This window comes from Platichthys flesus, chromosome 16 (assembly GCF_949316205.1).
Source record: "Platichthys flesus chromosome 16, fPlaFle2.1, whole genome shotgun sequence".
NCBI lineage: Eukaryota > Metazoa > Chordata > Actinopteri > Pleuronectiformes > Pleuronectidae > Platichthys > Platichthys flesus.
In genome coordinates this window covers 19,577,376-19,593,763 of record NC_084960.1, presented here as the reverse complement: position 1 = coordinate 19,593,763, position 16,388 = coordinate 19,577,376, and the positions used below count along the sequence as shown (strand labels likewise).

General features: G+C 44.1%; 2 protein-coding genes across 2 annotated transcripts; one reads left to right on the top strand and one right to left on the bottom strand.

Moving 5' to 3' along the window:
* The first annotated feature begins 177 nt into the window (after nucleotides 1–177).
* Nucleotides 178–8,311, top strand: si:dkey-283b1.7 (von Willebrand factor C domain-containing protein 2-like). Its single transcript, XM_062407928.1, has 3 exons — nucleotides 178–640; nucleotides 1,672–1,801; nucleotides 5,010–8,311. Exons 1-3 carry the CDS (start codon nucleotides 233–235, stop codon nucleotides 5,249–5,251), a joined length of 780 nt encoding a protein of 259 aa, XP_062263912.1. The 5' UTR covers nucleotides 178–232; the 3' UTR covers nucleotides 5,252–8,311.
* A 1,254-nt stretch (nucleotides 8,312–9,565) lies between these two features.
* rpl23 (ribosomal protein L23) lies at nucleotides 9,566–12,731 on the bottom strand. Its single transcript, XM_062407930.1, has 5 exons — nucleotides 12,617–12,731; nucleotides 11,742–11,825; nucleotides 10,679–10,807; nucleotides 10,237–10,350; nucleotides 9,566–9,697 (listed from the first exon to the last, which is right to left on the bottom strand). Exons 1-5 carry the CDS (start codon nucleotides 12,627–12,629, stop codon nucleotides 9,615–9,617), a joined length of 423 nt encoding a protein of 140 aa, XP_062263914.1. The 5' UTR covers nucleotides 12,630–12,731; the 3' UTR covers nucleotides 9,566–9,614.
* Between the last annotated feature and the right edge of the window lie 3,657 nt (nucleotides 12,732–16,388).

Genomic DNA, 16,388 nt, shown 5'->3' with positions numbered 1-16,388 from the left:
GGATGGATCAATGAATGAAAGGAAGGTTATATGGATAAATTAATGAGTGGATGGATGGAGGGATTGATGGACGAATATGCTGAGCAGCAGTTGGATGACATCCTGGACTGACACGCATGTACGAAAGCGCGTCACAGGCGCATCTGACCGTGGGTGGAGAAGCTCGCCGCGTAGGAGCGCAACAGATCCACACGCGTTTAATCTCGATGTCGGTGCGAGCAACCTGTTCACCATGAGCCACTGGCACTGTGCGCACGGCTGTCTCTCCATCGCGCTGCTCCAGCTGTTTCTGCTCCAGCTGCTGCCGCCGCTCTCCCCTGGGCGCGTGGCGGAGCCCGCGGTGGCGGCGGAATACTCCTCCAAAACCGACTTGGACTATGAGTTCGGGGACTACCGGGGTAAGTGGTGCATCGACGACCACGGTTTCGTCTACGGGATTGGAGAGGTCTATTACCCGAGCCCCACGGCGTGTCCGTGCACGTGCACCTCGGATGGTCCCGTGTGCGTCCGACCAAAGTGTCCCCGCATCCACCCCCGGTGCACGCGGGTCAGATATAAAGCGTGCTGTCCGGTGTGTGACGCTATGGCCAGGGTCTGTGTGTACGGGGGCAACACTTACCGACTGCTCGAGGAATTCAGGGTGAGAACCATCCAACCAGCCTCACTGTTCTGTCCCATTCCCAAGTTCACTGAGCTCCTGGACACCGAGCGTGCGTCCATTTAGATTTACGCACCATCCAGTTGATTTTATTTCTTTAACCCGCCTGAGTTTAACGGTGTTTCCTTTCTTTTCTTTTTTTGGCTGCGTGACATAGTGGTATGCATATGCAAAGTTCCAGGTGACTGGTCAAGATCATCTCCATTTAAAGAATATGGCACACAGTCTGTAACAGTGTGAACTGTGTCTACTGATGGGTGTCAGCTTGTATGTGGTGTTCTTTTTCTTTCCTTAAGAAAATATGAGCTGTAAAGATCCTAAAACTTAATTTGGACAGAGGTCCTTCCCCTAATTATTCATCTCCTCTTGAGTTTTCCGTGAAATATATATTGCGTAAAATATATATATATATTGTGTGTAATCTTTATATAAAGTCTCTAATAGATAATGCCATCCACAACACTGCATTTCCCTTCAGCAGAGTATTTTGGCATCTTTCAGCTCATTCTTTTGGTTTCATAGTTTTGAAAATTGAACAGACATCACATTGCACAGAGTCTGACTGTTTGTCCGTGTTGTGTTTTGCTTCTGTTGAACCCATAAAGGTTGAGAAAAAAATATAGTACTGCTGCAGTAATTCACAAACTCCTCAGCTCCAAGAGGTGGTTGTATTTTCCCACCTGCCCATTTCTTTTCTTGGTGTTTTCAGCAGGATTCTGCCAAAACTACTGAAGGAAGATCCTGGACACTTGGTGGAAGGAATCTTGTTAGCACTGAAAAAGCTTTGTTTTATGTTATGATGGTGTATTAAGACTGTTCATTCCAACCTGTCCAGTAACACTACATACAGATGAGTTGTGTGCTCAGTGGGACCGATCCTATCTCCTCACCATACAGTCTCATTCTACTGTAGTCAATCACATCACATTATTGATGAGACAATATTGACAGTTCGGAATAACCTCACGTGGAAACTTGAATTCAATGAAGCTCACACGTGTTGTGTGTTGCAGCTGTCGAGGTGTGAGCGATGCCGCTGCGAGGCCAACAGAGAGGTGTACTGCAGCATTTCAGGCTGTCCCGCCCCCCACTGCGTCAACCCCACCTACGAACCCAACCACTGCTGCCCAATTTGCAAGGCTGGTAAGTCTCACCCAGTTACTCTGATCCAAGGCACATTCATTGTCCCAAGTGAACAGTGAATATCTTTGGTAACTATTTGATCTCTCATAAATGAAACATCAAAAAGTGTCTCATTTATTCTATTTGTGCAGAGCCATTTAAAGAGTTGCGTTATGTTGTGATGAATGTGTGTGTGGAAATGTGTGTGTGTGTGGGTTTATCACTCATGTTGTGGGGACGTAAATGTGTTTACACACTCACTTCCTGGAACTTCTCTTCTTATGGGGACAAAAAGTTCCCATTAAATTGTTAGATGAAGACATTTTAAGGTTAAGTTAAGTTGGTTTAAAGGTTTGAGTAAGTCTATTAAGGTTAAGGTCTGGCAAGTTGTAGCTATAGTTAAGGTAAGAGTAAGTCTAGGTGAAATTAATATCAATGGAGGCCAATGTACTGTAATGTCCTCTGAAGGCATGGAGTGTGTGTGTGTGTGTGTGTGTGTGTGTGTGTGTTTGTGTGTTTGTGTGTGTGTTTTTGTGTGTGTGTATGTGTGTGTGCGTGTGTGTGTGGTAAGATGCGATGTGACAGCACATGTGTAAGCCTTAAGTACAGAGTGAAGTACATGTGCATGAGGATCAAACTATTTTCAATAGCAGGCATTGTTTTGACAGCCACAGCTGAGGGGTAGGGCAGTCGTCCCCCAATCCCAGGCCATGCCAAAGTGTCCTTGAGCAAGATGCTGAATCCTCATAGATGTTGAATGCACTAGTTGGTAGTCGCTTTAGATAAAAAAAAGAAGCTAAATGACATTTAAATGTAATGAATTTCCAACTATGCATTAAACAAAATGCTAATAAATGTGTTTGTTATTTAGCACTCACACACACACACACACACTGAAGCTGGTTCCTCGAGCGTGTGCCATCAAAAGTTGTTATTGTGACAGCGTGTGTTCACCGTGCAGCTCCCTGAAGCTGCTCTAGTTACGTCACCTCACAGAGCCAGCAGCTTATAGAACCATGCTGTTATGTCATGCATGATGTCAATGCAACAGGCACTGAAGTCCATTTCTAACATTGGAGGGATTTAAGTGTGTGTGTGTGTGTGTGTGTTTGTGTGTGTGTGTGTGTGTGTGTGTGTGTGTGTGTGTGTGTGTGTGTGTGTGTGTGTGTGTGGGTGTGTGTGTTTGTGTGTGTGTGTGGGACAGGAACAGCAGGGATGATAATAACGAGACAGATGGTTTGGTTTGATGCGTCACTTGTTACCCCCCTACTCTTACCATTTTCCCTCAAGTCAGCTGTGTTTTATTGAACCCAGTTGGGTCTGGCATCAGATGAACTGTACTTCCTGTCCTTCCGTCGTGGCATTGGTAATTGTTTCAGGGGGGAGCTGCCAAATAAAGGAACCCCCATCTAAGAGAGAGGGATATCAAAGACAGGCTGTTTACATTTATGCTTGCTCGGTATTCAGTATGTGCATTCCAAACAACTTTCCTGAAAATAGTATATATGTTACAAGCACATGTTGAACCGTCAGTCACATGTAGGTTTTTCAGTATTTTAACCCTTTTGGTTTTTAGAACTTTACTGTGTCATAGAAAATTAAGCTTCAATAGATAAAGTAGCAGTTTTTGACCAATAATATAATCTTTACTGACAATGTGAAATATTTTGGAAATTTATGCAAATTTATTAAAAATCTCAACTGAAATGTGTCATTAATGTAGGGGAGAGCGGGGTAATGTGGGAAATTTTTACATTTGCTCCCCTCTAGGCGAGCTAAAACAATATATCAGTAAAGTTCACACATTTCCATTAACTCAGGATGTTTCCTAGCAATGGAAATGATCAGAATGTCTTCAGGACAAAGGGCAGTGAAAATATGATTGTTTTTTGGTCTTGTGTCTCTCTTTACCCTGGCTAGGAATCTTTTGAGGGTTGTCTTGTCAATATTTCTATCCCTTCCAGCTTTTCTTAAGGACGTCTTTCCTTGCATGACCTCAGCGGCTGCACTCTCCATCTCTGTGAGGGGTGTTTGGCCCCAGGTTGTCTTCCTGGTGTATAGTTTCTTAGCATGATGGCTTTTCTACAATGTTTATGACATTAAAAATAAAACATACATAATGTAATATAACATTAAAATATATTAAAGGCTAAACTTAACTTGAGCTTCATGGTTAAGTTTAGTTTAAAGTGAGACACCGTCTCACCTTACCCCACAGCCACAGTTTTAGAAAAAACAACATCTCTTAGCAATTCAGGCTAATCTTCAGCTAGCATCATTCACATGGTTTTATGTTGGAAGTTCTTCAACATATATGATATAAGTTTTTCTACCTGATTTGTTTTGACACAACAGTTGATTAAGTTCAAAGCAAGAACATTTACTTTTACATGCAAAAAAAAACATTTTTGTGAAAAAACATACTTTCCACAGCACCAGCACCAACTTCTCCTTCATGGCAAGGGGGCAATGGGAGGGGTTTGAAAACATAATGGTCACATGACCACAAATGTGTTCCGTTGCCTAGATACAGGGGGTATCTCACATTACCCGATGTCCCACATTACCCCGCTTTCCCCTATTCAGTAAGTAGTTCAGTACATGTTCAGGATGTAAACAGTCTGAACTACCATCTCCCTGTCTTCCTCTCTCAATTCTGAATAGTGAACTTGTCCCTGTCACTGAGAAGCCCCCTGCTGCCACCACTGTGCATCACTGTAGGGATCAGTTGAATTGTATTAGCACAGCCCATATTCACACATCATTGTTCGCCTCATAGGGCTTAACAAGGTGTGGCACCCTCTGCTCTTAGACCCTGAAGAAAGGTGAGGAAAAACATGAGAACCGAGATCTGATTTAACATGGGAAAAAGCAGAGAAGCCCCAGAAAGTCCCAAGTGAGGGATTCCTCTCTCAGAACGGACAGAAGCGCTGTCGATGTCACCCGTAACATCAATAAAATGTCAATATCTAAAACATTCAGGAGAAAGGACAGTGTTTGAGGGTGGTATGTTTAGGTGAAGTATTTTCCTTTCTTGAATAATGTTTCTCTTTACATTAACCAAACCCAACCTTATTACTTATTTTTGCCACAACGTAACATAATGTATATCCCCAGCTGTGGAGGGGAGGGCCGCTGGAAGCTCTATTCCAACATGGGGGAAACTGTTTCCAAGGAGGGAACCGACCTCGCCATAAGACCGACTGTACCATGTTTCCTGAATCTCTAGGTCCCAACTGCTTTGCTGGGAGCAGGGTGATCCCGGCAGGGCAGCGTGTCAACATAGACGAGCAAACCGTTTGCTACTGCACCTACCGGGACGGCACGTGGCACACCCACCCCTACGCCACCTGCGAGCAGCCGCCCCAGCCCAGCCCAACACCTGATGCTCACATTAAGCCATCCAGGGACGAGGACACCTATGGGAAAGGCGGGAGAAGGTATATTGCCAGACTGGATGCGATACCATGAAGTGGACTGTGGAATGTGTTCTGCAGGTACAAATAAACTCGTATCCGTTAGTATCAGGACTGATTAACTCAGTATAGCAATAATCCACCTGCACATTTAAATTTGATTGATAAAATTTGATTGATTGACATTTAAGTTAACAACACAAACGTTTGGATTATCTCAAGTGTCCACAGCTGCATTGCTTTGTGTTTGTGCTTCGTCTCAGTCATGGTTCCACATGTTTCAGAGGTGTCTGTTCTACAGAAACCACAATTCTGATACAGATACAATTTAAGATTCTTGCAGCTCAGTTCCATAGATGGATAGAGGATTGTGCTGCTACGTCTCTCAATTGAAGTATTTACTACCCAACATATTTTTTTACCTGAATGGCCATAACATTGTGTCGTAGCCTACGTCCACTCTAAAACTCTCCATTTTGGGACTTCCAGGTATTTTCAAACCCGAAAGCAGAGAAGAGGATTGGAGGTGTTGTGACATTAAGTCAAACTTTTTTTGTTCACGCATAAATGTCAATGTAGCCAATAACACAGAGCCGCTGCTGCAATTAGCCTTTACTTGTGTTTACTTTCTATCAAAGAGAAAAAAGAATTTAGAAAAGAGTCACAAGTGATGGATCCCTCTTCCAGTAGGGGCAGAAGTGCAATAGATATCACATGTAGCAGAGCACATCAACATTATAACAATATTTACAACATTAATGTATCATGTTTCAATGATTTATACAAAAGAAAATGTCTGACAGAGATGAAGGGAGCAGTGATTGTAATGATAGAGGTAATAGTAGTATACGTGGGCAGGCATATTGTATACCTAATTAATGTAGTGATGGTGAGGCAGAGGGGTAAAGTAAACTAAACCACTGAACTTAAGTAACTGAGACACAAACATGCTAGAAAACTAAGGAAGACGAAACACTTCACAGTCACAGCCACAAGTCTGAGCCGTCAACAGCTGTTTGCAGTGATATGAGGATCCTCAAATCCTTTGCACACATCAGGAGACATAACATTTATAATTTGTAATCATTGAGTCCAGTAGAGACCAACACACTTGAAGAGGGTCGACCAAGGTTAGAGGGTGAGACGGAGAAAGATCGAAGGGTCACTATCCTGACCACATGCATTTGCTTCAGTTCTATGTGATGAATATATAGATATAGATAGATCCAAGTTACTATGACAGTACTTTCCCTGCTGCTGCAATTGTTTTCATTGGAGTAGTTTTTTGTCTGTGTTCACAAAGTAATCCTTCAGTGTTGTTGAAATAACAAAGGTGTTGGTGTTGAATAGAGAAGAAATGCTTTAATAAGACTGTGGATGAATCTACAGGGAGGTGGGTGTTGAGGGTGGATAAATCAAACACACACGCACTGAAAACCAAGGTCCCATTTAGAAAAGCACATAGACTGATAGCATATTTTACTTGGGGACACCTGCTAGTTTTTATCATATTTTATGAATTTTCAAATAAATGTAAAACTAGCTGTTTTCAAGTCATATTTTTTTTTATATGCATGTCAATAAACAATTAAATGTAAGTGTCACTGTCATGGAGTCTGTGAGATTGTATGTGGTTCAAAATGGTCAACAAACAGGAAATTAATATAAAGAAATATGATCCGGATTGGATTATGCCCCCTGATCCAGATCTTCACAGAAAAGTAATGGTTCTTCCTTGGATCATGCTCCCCACTGAGCAGGATGTCATGGAAATCCATGGAGCAGGTTTCTTCGTATCCAGCTGACTAACGAACAAACAAATACAAATGTAACCTCCTGGAGTTAATTACGACGAAGGTGTCAGATGCATGGAGAGGAGTGAAGTGAACGTGTGAATAAAAGAGAGTGATGAAGCCACTCACTGTGCTGTCTTAGTTTCTACCTTTGTGCCCATGGGAGAGATGCTCTGTGAGTTACAGTCCCACTTTGTGTCACTGAGGGTGAGGTTGGGAAGGAGGAGATAAATGTCTTTAGGGGGACAGAGGGGAAATGAGTGTTGGGTGCAGGTGGCGGCTTGGTGCCCCTCTGCCATGACCCTGCTGCTTTCCATCTGTAAGCATAGAGATGTCCAAGCTTACAATAACCTTGTAGCCAGGAAAACAAATAGGCTTCTCTATGTAATATCAGAATGCATGCGTGTCCAGTATTCACCACCCACAGTATGCAGTATGTAATGTGCAAGTCCTGTGATAGTGGTTAAATGACTGGGCCATGTCCCTGCAGTGTCCACAAAATATGTGATTTCTCTTTTGAACAATGTTATTCTTCTTTAACTCATTAAAGTGTTCATTGCTACAGCTTATGCTTCATTTTTTCGCAACTCTTGAATCACCTCCTCACATGCATTGCTCCAGCCTGTGTCCGCTCAGCTCCTAACATGCTCTGCAGGTGATTTCATTGCACTCTGGTTTGTCACAATATTTACAGATGGGTTGTCTGGATGCTTTACATATATCCTGATACTTGTTGTTCATCTGTATTAAGTTTATTAGGTTCCACTGTTCAGTAATTCCCTGCAGGTTTCTGGACGCCCTCCAATGGTAGGATAGAGCAAGTTAACAAGATGAAACTGTGCTGTTGAAGATATTGAGCTCATCAATATACAACTTTAAACGGTTAAAAAGGTCCAGTGTGTAAGATTTAGGTAGGGATATATTGGGAGAAATTGAATATAAATTAATCCTAGTGATGTTTTCACTATTTTGCAATCATCTAAACATAATACTTTTTTTTTACCCTAGAATGGACCATTTATACTTTCAGGAGCAGGTCCCCCTCTATGGAAGAGGCTGTGCTTTTTCATTTACAGTAGCTCAAACTGGACAATCTGGTTTTACAGTTTTTCTCCATTGCTTTGGCTCATTTCACGAAACAGAAATGACATTCTCAAAACAACACGTGCAAACCTCCAAACCACTGGGCACTTGTTCACAACAGATTGGAATATCTCATTCCTTTAATCAAATTGCAATTGTATTAGCACATCCTTGCAATGACAAGTACAATTTCCAACAGCTTGCACAAATTTCAAATGATTTAGCACACCTTTGCAAACGGTTAGGTCCATTGCCTTCAGTTAGCCCAATTACCAATTGAATATATATTGCTGGTCAAAACTGACTGTCGCTTCTCAGTCAAGTGGTTGTTCTCTGCAGAACATGTTGGCATAATTTCATTGTTTACATCATCACCTGCACAAAAGTTCACTCCACTGTCAAAATCATACAGGCACATAATACCATGAAAAACATCATGGTATATACTGTAATAAGGATATCTTTGATCGGCCTAATTTTCAGGTGCAACTAGAACTTTAGTAATCAAGGTTTGGCTTTGGCTCATTTCACGAAACAGAAATGACATTCTCAGAGCTGTAAGTGCAATTGGCAAAATAGCCCATATGGTTCAGCACAACTACATGATCACCTTCAAAAGGTCATCTCACTATACCAAATTTTAGTTTTGATGTGCTTATTGTTTGACAGTATATTGTGCTGTACACATTTTGTTACTGTAACCATGATGTATGGCAATTACTATGGCAGTATGAGTTCAATAAACATTTTATGTGAAACCTTGAAATCTTTTTTCTGCTTGATATACATAATATTCTGGAAAGAAAACATCTACTGTAACCATTCAAGGACTGAGCCAAGATTGAAATGTGCACATGAGGGATATTTCTATGGTCCACTGCCATACTGACGATCTACGAACATCTGAACATTTTGACCTGTAGTCAAAGGGACTTTTCATTTTGGGGCACGGACTATTTGTATGAGAAAAGGATTTAGTTTTGACTGATGAGTTGCCTGTTTTGGGAGAGATATGACCTTTTGCAGGTGGGCTATAGAGTTTTGCTGAACCATCTGTTATTTTGGTAAATGTATTTAAAGCTTTGAGAATGTCCTGCTTTTTCTGAGCGATGAGCCACAGCAATCGAGAAGGAAATTTTAATTTTGGGGGCACTGACTATATGAGAAAATGATTTTGTTTTGAAACTTGAGTTAACTGTTTTGGGTGAGATATGACCTTTTGAAGGTGATCTATGTAGTTGTGCTGAACCATACGGGCTATTTTGCCAATTGCACTTAGAACTCTGAGAATGTCATTTCTGTTTCGTGAAATGAGCCAAAGCAATGGAGAAAAACTGTAATGACATGTGATCGCTCCCACAGGTCCTCTTTCATGTTTGAGGGTGAGTTGTATTCAGCTGCAACATGCTACCTCAGTCAATAAATTCAACAAAATGAACATTTAATATGACTCCGTACACCAAACCAATAATAACTTGGATTACAGATTCATGGGTTGTTTATCAACAGTTTATTGAAAATGAACAGAAGTGCTAGCTCCACTCAGGCAATGCTGCCAGCATTGGAGGCAATCCTGGGCCACAGGTCAGCGCACTCTTTGGCCACTGGGCCTGTGATGGCTGAACCTGCAGATACAAAAGGAAGGCACTGTTAGTTAGATCTTCAACTCAGAATTCAACAATACGAACAATTCATGACAAACAGATGGATATATTTCCTGAACCATGGTTGCATGACCAGGGTTAAATTTGTCTCATCACTGATTGAGATTAGTCAGCCACTGGTTCGCTGCCATCTCACCCACAGTGATGAGTTTGATATTCCCTTCTTGACAACTCACACAGCCACAGAGCAGACAAAGCAAGTGCTTTTTGAAGGGGAAACATTTAGCCACTTAACTAGTCCAACAGTGATACAAATGTCTTATGGATCAAGTGAACACTGGGGAAAATTTAGAATGGATCAGAACAGCAAAAACTTCCAACAACTGGCATTGAAGATTTGCTCAACATCTTTGCCACAGAGGCAGGGAGAATCAGAGGAAAAATGTAAACTCTGATCACAATTCTCTGCTCGATGTCATTATATAAGCTAGTATATTAAATACATATTGCCCCTGTGTTTATACAACTCTACAAACCTAGTGGAGCATTCAACAACTCACCTTTCATTTCCCCTTTGACGTTTACTATGACGCCTGCATTGTCTTCAAAGTAGAGAAACACGCCATCTTTTCGTCGATACGACTTCCGCTGCCGTATCACCACTGCAGGATGCACTGTTGAGGCAGGATTAATTATTAATACAAGCTCATTCACAACCACAGACGACAAACATTTTAAATTGGATGGGAATTGAAGAGATGTCTCATCACTGATTGAGATTGGTCAGCCACTGGTTCGCTGCCATCTCACCCACAGTGATGACTTCGGTATTCCCTTCTTGACAACTCACACAGCCACAGAGCAGACAAAGCAAGTGCTTTTTGAAGGGGAAACGTTTTGCTACTAAACTACTCCAACAGTGATACAAATGTCTTATGGATCAAGTGATAACGGGCAAATATGAATTGGATCACAAACAAACTGAAACCTGCCGACACTCACCCTTCTTTCGGAGTTCTGGCTTGCCTTTCTTCACCGTGGCCATGACCATGTCACCCACACCCGCTGCAGGCAGACGGTTCAGACGCCCCTTGATGCCCTTCACGGAGATGATGTACAGGTTTTTGGCACCTGGAGAGGGAGATAACCATGAGAATAAAAACTGTGTGGGAGACAGGAGAAAGATCCTGATGGTTAATTTTAAAGAAAGAGGTTACAAAAGTTGTTCTGCTTGTCTCATCACTGATTGAGATTGGTCAGCCACTGGTTCGCTGCCATCTCACCCACAGTGATGAGTTTAATATTCCCTTCTTGACAACTCACACAGCCACAGAGCAGACAAAGCAAGTGCTTTTTGAAGGGGGAGAGAAGTGAGAAAAGTCTAAGATACAAAACAGTGTAGCAACATAAATCAAAACCATCATTACTCCAATATGATGGATCGCTTTGTGCCTTAGAGCTGGATTAGACACACGTTTCATTTGATCTGACAAATGAATCTTAAAATGGTGTTATAGACTGAAATTCATTAAGGACTTTTTTTTCTCCTGTGAGTATAAGAGTCCAAATAACTGCTAATCGGATTTTAGAGAATGGCTGGCGGCCTGAGTGAGGTGAAACGCTGAAAGTTTCTGAACCCTCATGTGGAGCTTATATTTAAAAAAGTTATGCAAGAGTATGAGTTGGGGCTTAAGGTTTTATATAGGAAAGGTATACTTTTAAAAACATCTTAGACCATATAGAACTTGCACTGGTACATTTGTTAGGTCCAAAGTAAAAAATATTAATTTCAACATTTCTAAACCAGACCTGCAGGCAAGAATCTTGTGTATCAGACTCCACTCACATTTGACCTGTTAGCTTGAGAGCTAGCAGCACGACAACCAGGAAACCAACCTACATTTCATGAATGCACATCTACTGCTCGCTTTCTCAGAACCTTTTAGGTGTGTTGTGGGCATGTCTTTCATTAACAAAATAAAACAGACTTCCTCAGCTCTTTGTGCAGATAAGGAGGATTGTCAAAACTGAGCACTGACATCTATGGATGTGAGCTGAGACATACCTGTGTTGTCCGCGCAGTTGATGACTGCTCCCACTGGGAGACCCAGCGAGATGCGGAACTTGGCTCCAGATGAACCTCCACGTCCTGAGGAAAGAGGAGAACAAACTCATCAGCTCGGCCTATAGAAGCGCCCGGAGAACAGGTCACAGACACACCACTTAGCGCCACATCTGGATTTACCTGTTCATGCTGCTTAACATCCTGACAGACTCTTTAGTTTCCATGAGCTAAGAGCTGAACACTTTGAATCCTAGTTACATGGTTCAAACAGTCAGCCTGTGAATAATTGAGACTTTTAGCTCATCAGTAAAACTCGATGAAAACACATTGATAAAGCCCTGAGAACTTTTTAATTACACGCAAGGTTTTCCAAATGACCACGACTCTCTTGAGAGAAAGTACAGTAGGCTTAAATCTAGAAAACGTGCCACAAACATGAACCCAAGCAGTGAAGCTACAAATTAGCTTCAGCTACAAATTAGCTTCAGCTACATATTAGCTTCCGCGACAAGCCCGGCTAACACGTCTTCTTTGACACTATCAACCGGAAACTACCCGTTAATCTGAATGTTCTTTAACTAATGAACTAGAACGCAAACAGATAATCCGCGTGAATCTCATAAGAATCATTCAAGTCCGGACTCCGGCCTCCAGCTCTGGTTCCATGCCGACATGGCGCTGACAGCAAAACATGGCTTCCTCCAGCTAGCCGGAGAAAACACTTCAAATATCACCTAAACTGTAACATTAAACTGAGAACTAATCGCACACATATAAAGACTGCATCGCTCCCTCACATACAAACTACATCTTTAGAGCTAGCGTGGCGTCAAACCGCCAGATGCCCGTGGATCATGTGAGGATGGCTACATTACCTCTTTTAGACATGGCTGCAGAGGAGAAAGAGGGAGGTGGAGGAAAGGGATTGTGGCATATAACGTTGAACCTATCTACATCCGGGTCATGGAGACGTATGGCGTTCAGGGACTGTCAGAGAAATCACAACACAGAAGACATTTTAAAGAACATGGAAGATATTATACTTTCTTGATTCTTGTTGTTCTGGGTTTGTACCCGCAGGGTTGAATGCACTTATTCTAAGTCGCTTTGGATAAAAGCTAAATGAAAAGTGTACATGTAATGTAAAGGAAAAATATTAGGACTCTTAACGATCACTGTTTCAAATGTACATTTGCCTGTATTAATAAATCCAAATAGCACACAGGAATAAAGTCATTTGCAAACAATGTCCTATTTTCATGTTTTCATGTTGAAGTGTTGCATTAACGGCTGATGGCATATGTGAGAGTGTGTGGAGGGAACTTTCATAAGCACTGAAAAAGTATTCTCATGAATTCATTAGTTATGTTTGCATCAAATGATGTAATAATCTTAACATGTAATCTTTTTAATAAATTGTTTGTATGTTATTTAATCATACAATGTAACCACACACACTGTGTGCATTGATTGTGTGTGTGTGTGTGTTTGTCCCTACAGCACAATACTATCTTGAGAAGAATCTTAAGTTCTGTATTTATCCCCTTCCCTCGTGCATAAAGTTGTAGTTGTTGAGTGATGGATCCTCTCAGTCCCTGTAAACACTAATTTTTACTCTGCTGTCAGAACACTCATGGAAATCTTATTTTGACCCTCTAAGGTTTTAGTTTGATAAATGTAGCCTCTCATATTTGATACATATATATTTAATATAATTTCCAATAAGGTATGGCTATGTACCAGACAACGTAGAACCTCTCCCATCTTCACCTAAATTAAAAAAAAATAAAAAAAAAAATAAAGGAATAGAGATTTTGATTCTGATTTCCTCTCCTGGAACCTTCACCTTATCGTGGTGGAGAGGTTTGCGTGTCCCTATGAACCTGAGGGCTGTGTTGTCTGGAGCCTTGTGCTCCTGGTAGGGCCCCTCATGGCAGAGTGGTCTCAGGTGAGGGGCCAGACTAAAAATGGTTAAAAAAACCTCAATGAATAATGGAAGGAGAGGAGATGTGACCCGGCCCGGAGGAAGCCTGGGGCCCCCGTCTGGAGCTAGGCCCAGACGGAGGGCTCGATGGCGAGCGCCTGGTGGCCGGGTTTGCCACGGAGCCTGGTCGGGCATAGCCCGAACAAACTACGTGGCACCCCCCCTCTCTTCATCCCATGGGCCCACCACCTGTGGGAAGACCCGTTGGGGTCAGGTGCGCAGCCACATGGGTGGCAGCGAAGGTCAGGGGTCTCGACGGACCAGACCCGGGCGGCAGAAGCTGGCTCTGGGGACGTGGAACGTCACCTCGCTGTGGGGAAAGGAACCAGAGCTTGTGAGGGAGGTGGAGCGCTATCAGTTAGATCTGGTGGGGCTTACCTCCACGCACAGTCTCAGCTTTGGTACCGTACTCCTGGATAAGGGTTGGACTCTATTCTTCTCCGGAGTTGCCGAGGGCGTGAGGTGCCGGGCGGGTGTGGGGATACTCATAAATCCCCGGCTGAGCGCCGCGGTGTTGGAGTTTACCCCGGTAAACGAGAGGGGCCTAAGGGTTGTAGGGGGGAAAACTCTGACTGTTGTTTGTGCCCAAACAGCAGCTCAGAGTACTCGGCCTTCTTGGAGACCCTGAATGGAGTCCTGTATGGGGCTCCAGTAGGGGACTCCGTAGTTCTGCTGGTTGACTTCAACGCCCATGTGGGCAACGATGGAGACACCTGGAGAGGCGTGGTGGGGAGGAACGGCCTCCCTGATCTAAACCCGAGCGGTCGTTTGTTATTGGACTTCTGTGCTAGTCATGGATTATCCATAACAAACACCATGTTCGAACATAAGGGTGCTCATAAGTTTACCTGGTACCAGAGTACCCTAGGCCGAAGATCAATGATCGATTTTGTGATTGTGTCATCTGATCTGAGGCCGCATGTTTTGGACACTCGGATAAAGAGAGGGGCGGAACTGTCAACCGACCACCATCTGGTTGTGAGTTGGATCAGGGAATGGGGGAAATTTCCGGATAGACCTGGTAAGCCCAAACGAGTTGTGCGGATGAACTGGGAACGTCTGGAGGAGGCCCCCGTCCTAGGTATCTTCAACTCACACCTCCGGCGGAGTTTTTCTGGCATTCCTGTGGAGGTTGGGGGCATTGAGCCAGAGTGGGCGGTGTTCAAAGCCTCCATTGCTGAAGCTGCGGTGGCTAGCTGTGGCCTTAGGGTCTTAGGCTCCTCAAGGGGCGGTAACCCTCGGAAACCGCAGTGGACACCGGTGGTCAGGGAAGCCGTCCGATTGAAGAAGGAGGCCTTCCGGGATATGATATCCTGGAGGACTCCGGACTCGGTTGCAGGGTACCGACAGGCCCGAAGGGCTGCAGCTGCTGCCGTGTCGGAGGCTAAGCAGCGGGTGTAGGAGAAGTTCGGAGAGGCCTTGGAGAAGGACTTTCGGTCAGCACCAAAGTGTTTCTGGAAGACTATCCGGCACCTCAGGAGGGGGAAACGGGGAACCATCCAAGCTGTGTACAGTAAGGATGGGACTCCTTAACTGATGTTGACCTCAACTGAGGAGGTCGTCGGACGTTGGAAGGAACACTTTTTGAGGAACTCCTGAATCCGAATAACACGCCCTCTATGTTGGAGGCAGAGCTCGAGGTTGATGGTGTTTCGTCGACAATTTCCCTGGTGGAGGTCACTGAGGTAGTCAAACATCTCCGCAGTGGCAAAGCCCCAGGGATTGATGAGATCCAGCCAGAAATGCTAAAGGATCTGGGTGTTGAGGGGCTGTCATGGTTGACACGCCTATTAAACATCGCGTGGGAGTCGGGTACAGTGCCAAAGGAGTGGCAAACCGGGGTGGTGGTTCCCCTGTTCAAAAAGGGGGACCAGAGAGTGTGTACCAATTACCGGGGTATCACACTTCTCAGCCTCCCTGGTAAAATCTACTCCAAGGTGCTGGAAAGGAGGGTTCGGCCGATCGTCAAACCTCAGATTGAAGAGGAACAATGCGGTTTTCGCCCCGGACGTGGAGCTACGGACCAGCTCTTCACTCTCGCAAGGATCCTGGAGGGGGCCTGGGAGTATGCCCATCCGGTCCACTTGTGTTTTGTGGATCTGAGGAAGGCGTATGACCGGGTCCCGCGGGAGAAACTGTGGGAGGTGCTGCGGGAGTATGGGGTAAGGGGGTCTCTCCTCAGGGCCATCCAATCTCTGTACTCCCAAAGCGAGAGCTGTGTTCGGGTCCTCGGCAGCCAGTCAGTTTCGTTCTCAGTGGGTGCTGGTCTCCGCCAGGGCTGCGCCTTGTCACCAATCCTGTTTGTGATATACATGGACAGGATATCGAGGCGTAGTTGTGATGGGGAGGGGTTGCAGTTCGGTGGTCTGAGGATCTCGTCACTGCTTTTTGCGGATGATGTGGTCCTCATTGGATCATTGGCTTGTGACCTTCAGCACTCACTGGATCGGCTGGCGGCCGAGTGTGAAGCGGCTGGGATGAGGATCAGCACCGCTAAATCTGAGGCCATGACTCTTAGCAGGAAACCGATGGATTGCTTACTCCGGGTAGGAAATGAGTCCTTAGCCCAAGTGAAGGAGTTCAAGTACCTCGGGGTCTTGTTCGCGAGTGAGGGTACTATGGAGCGTGAGATTGGCCGGAGAATCGGAGCAGCGAGGGCGGTA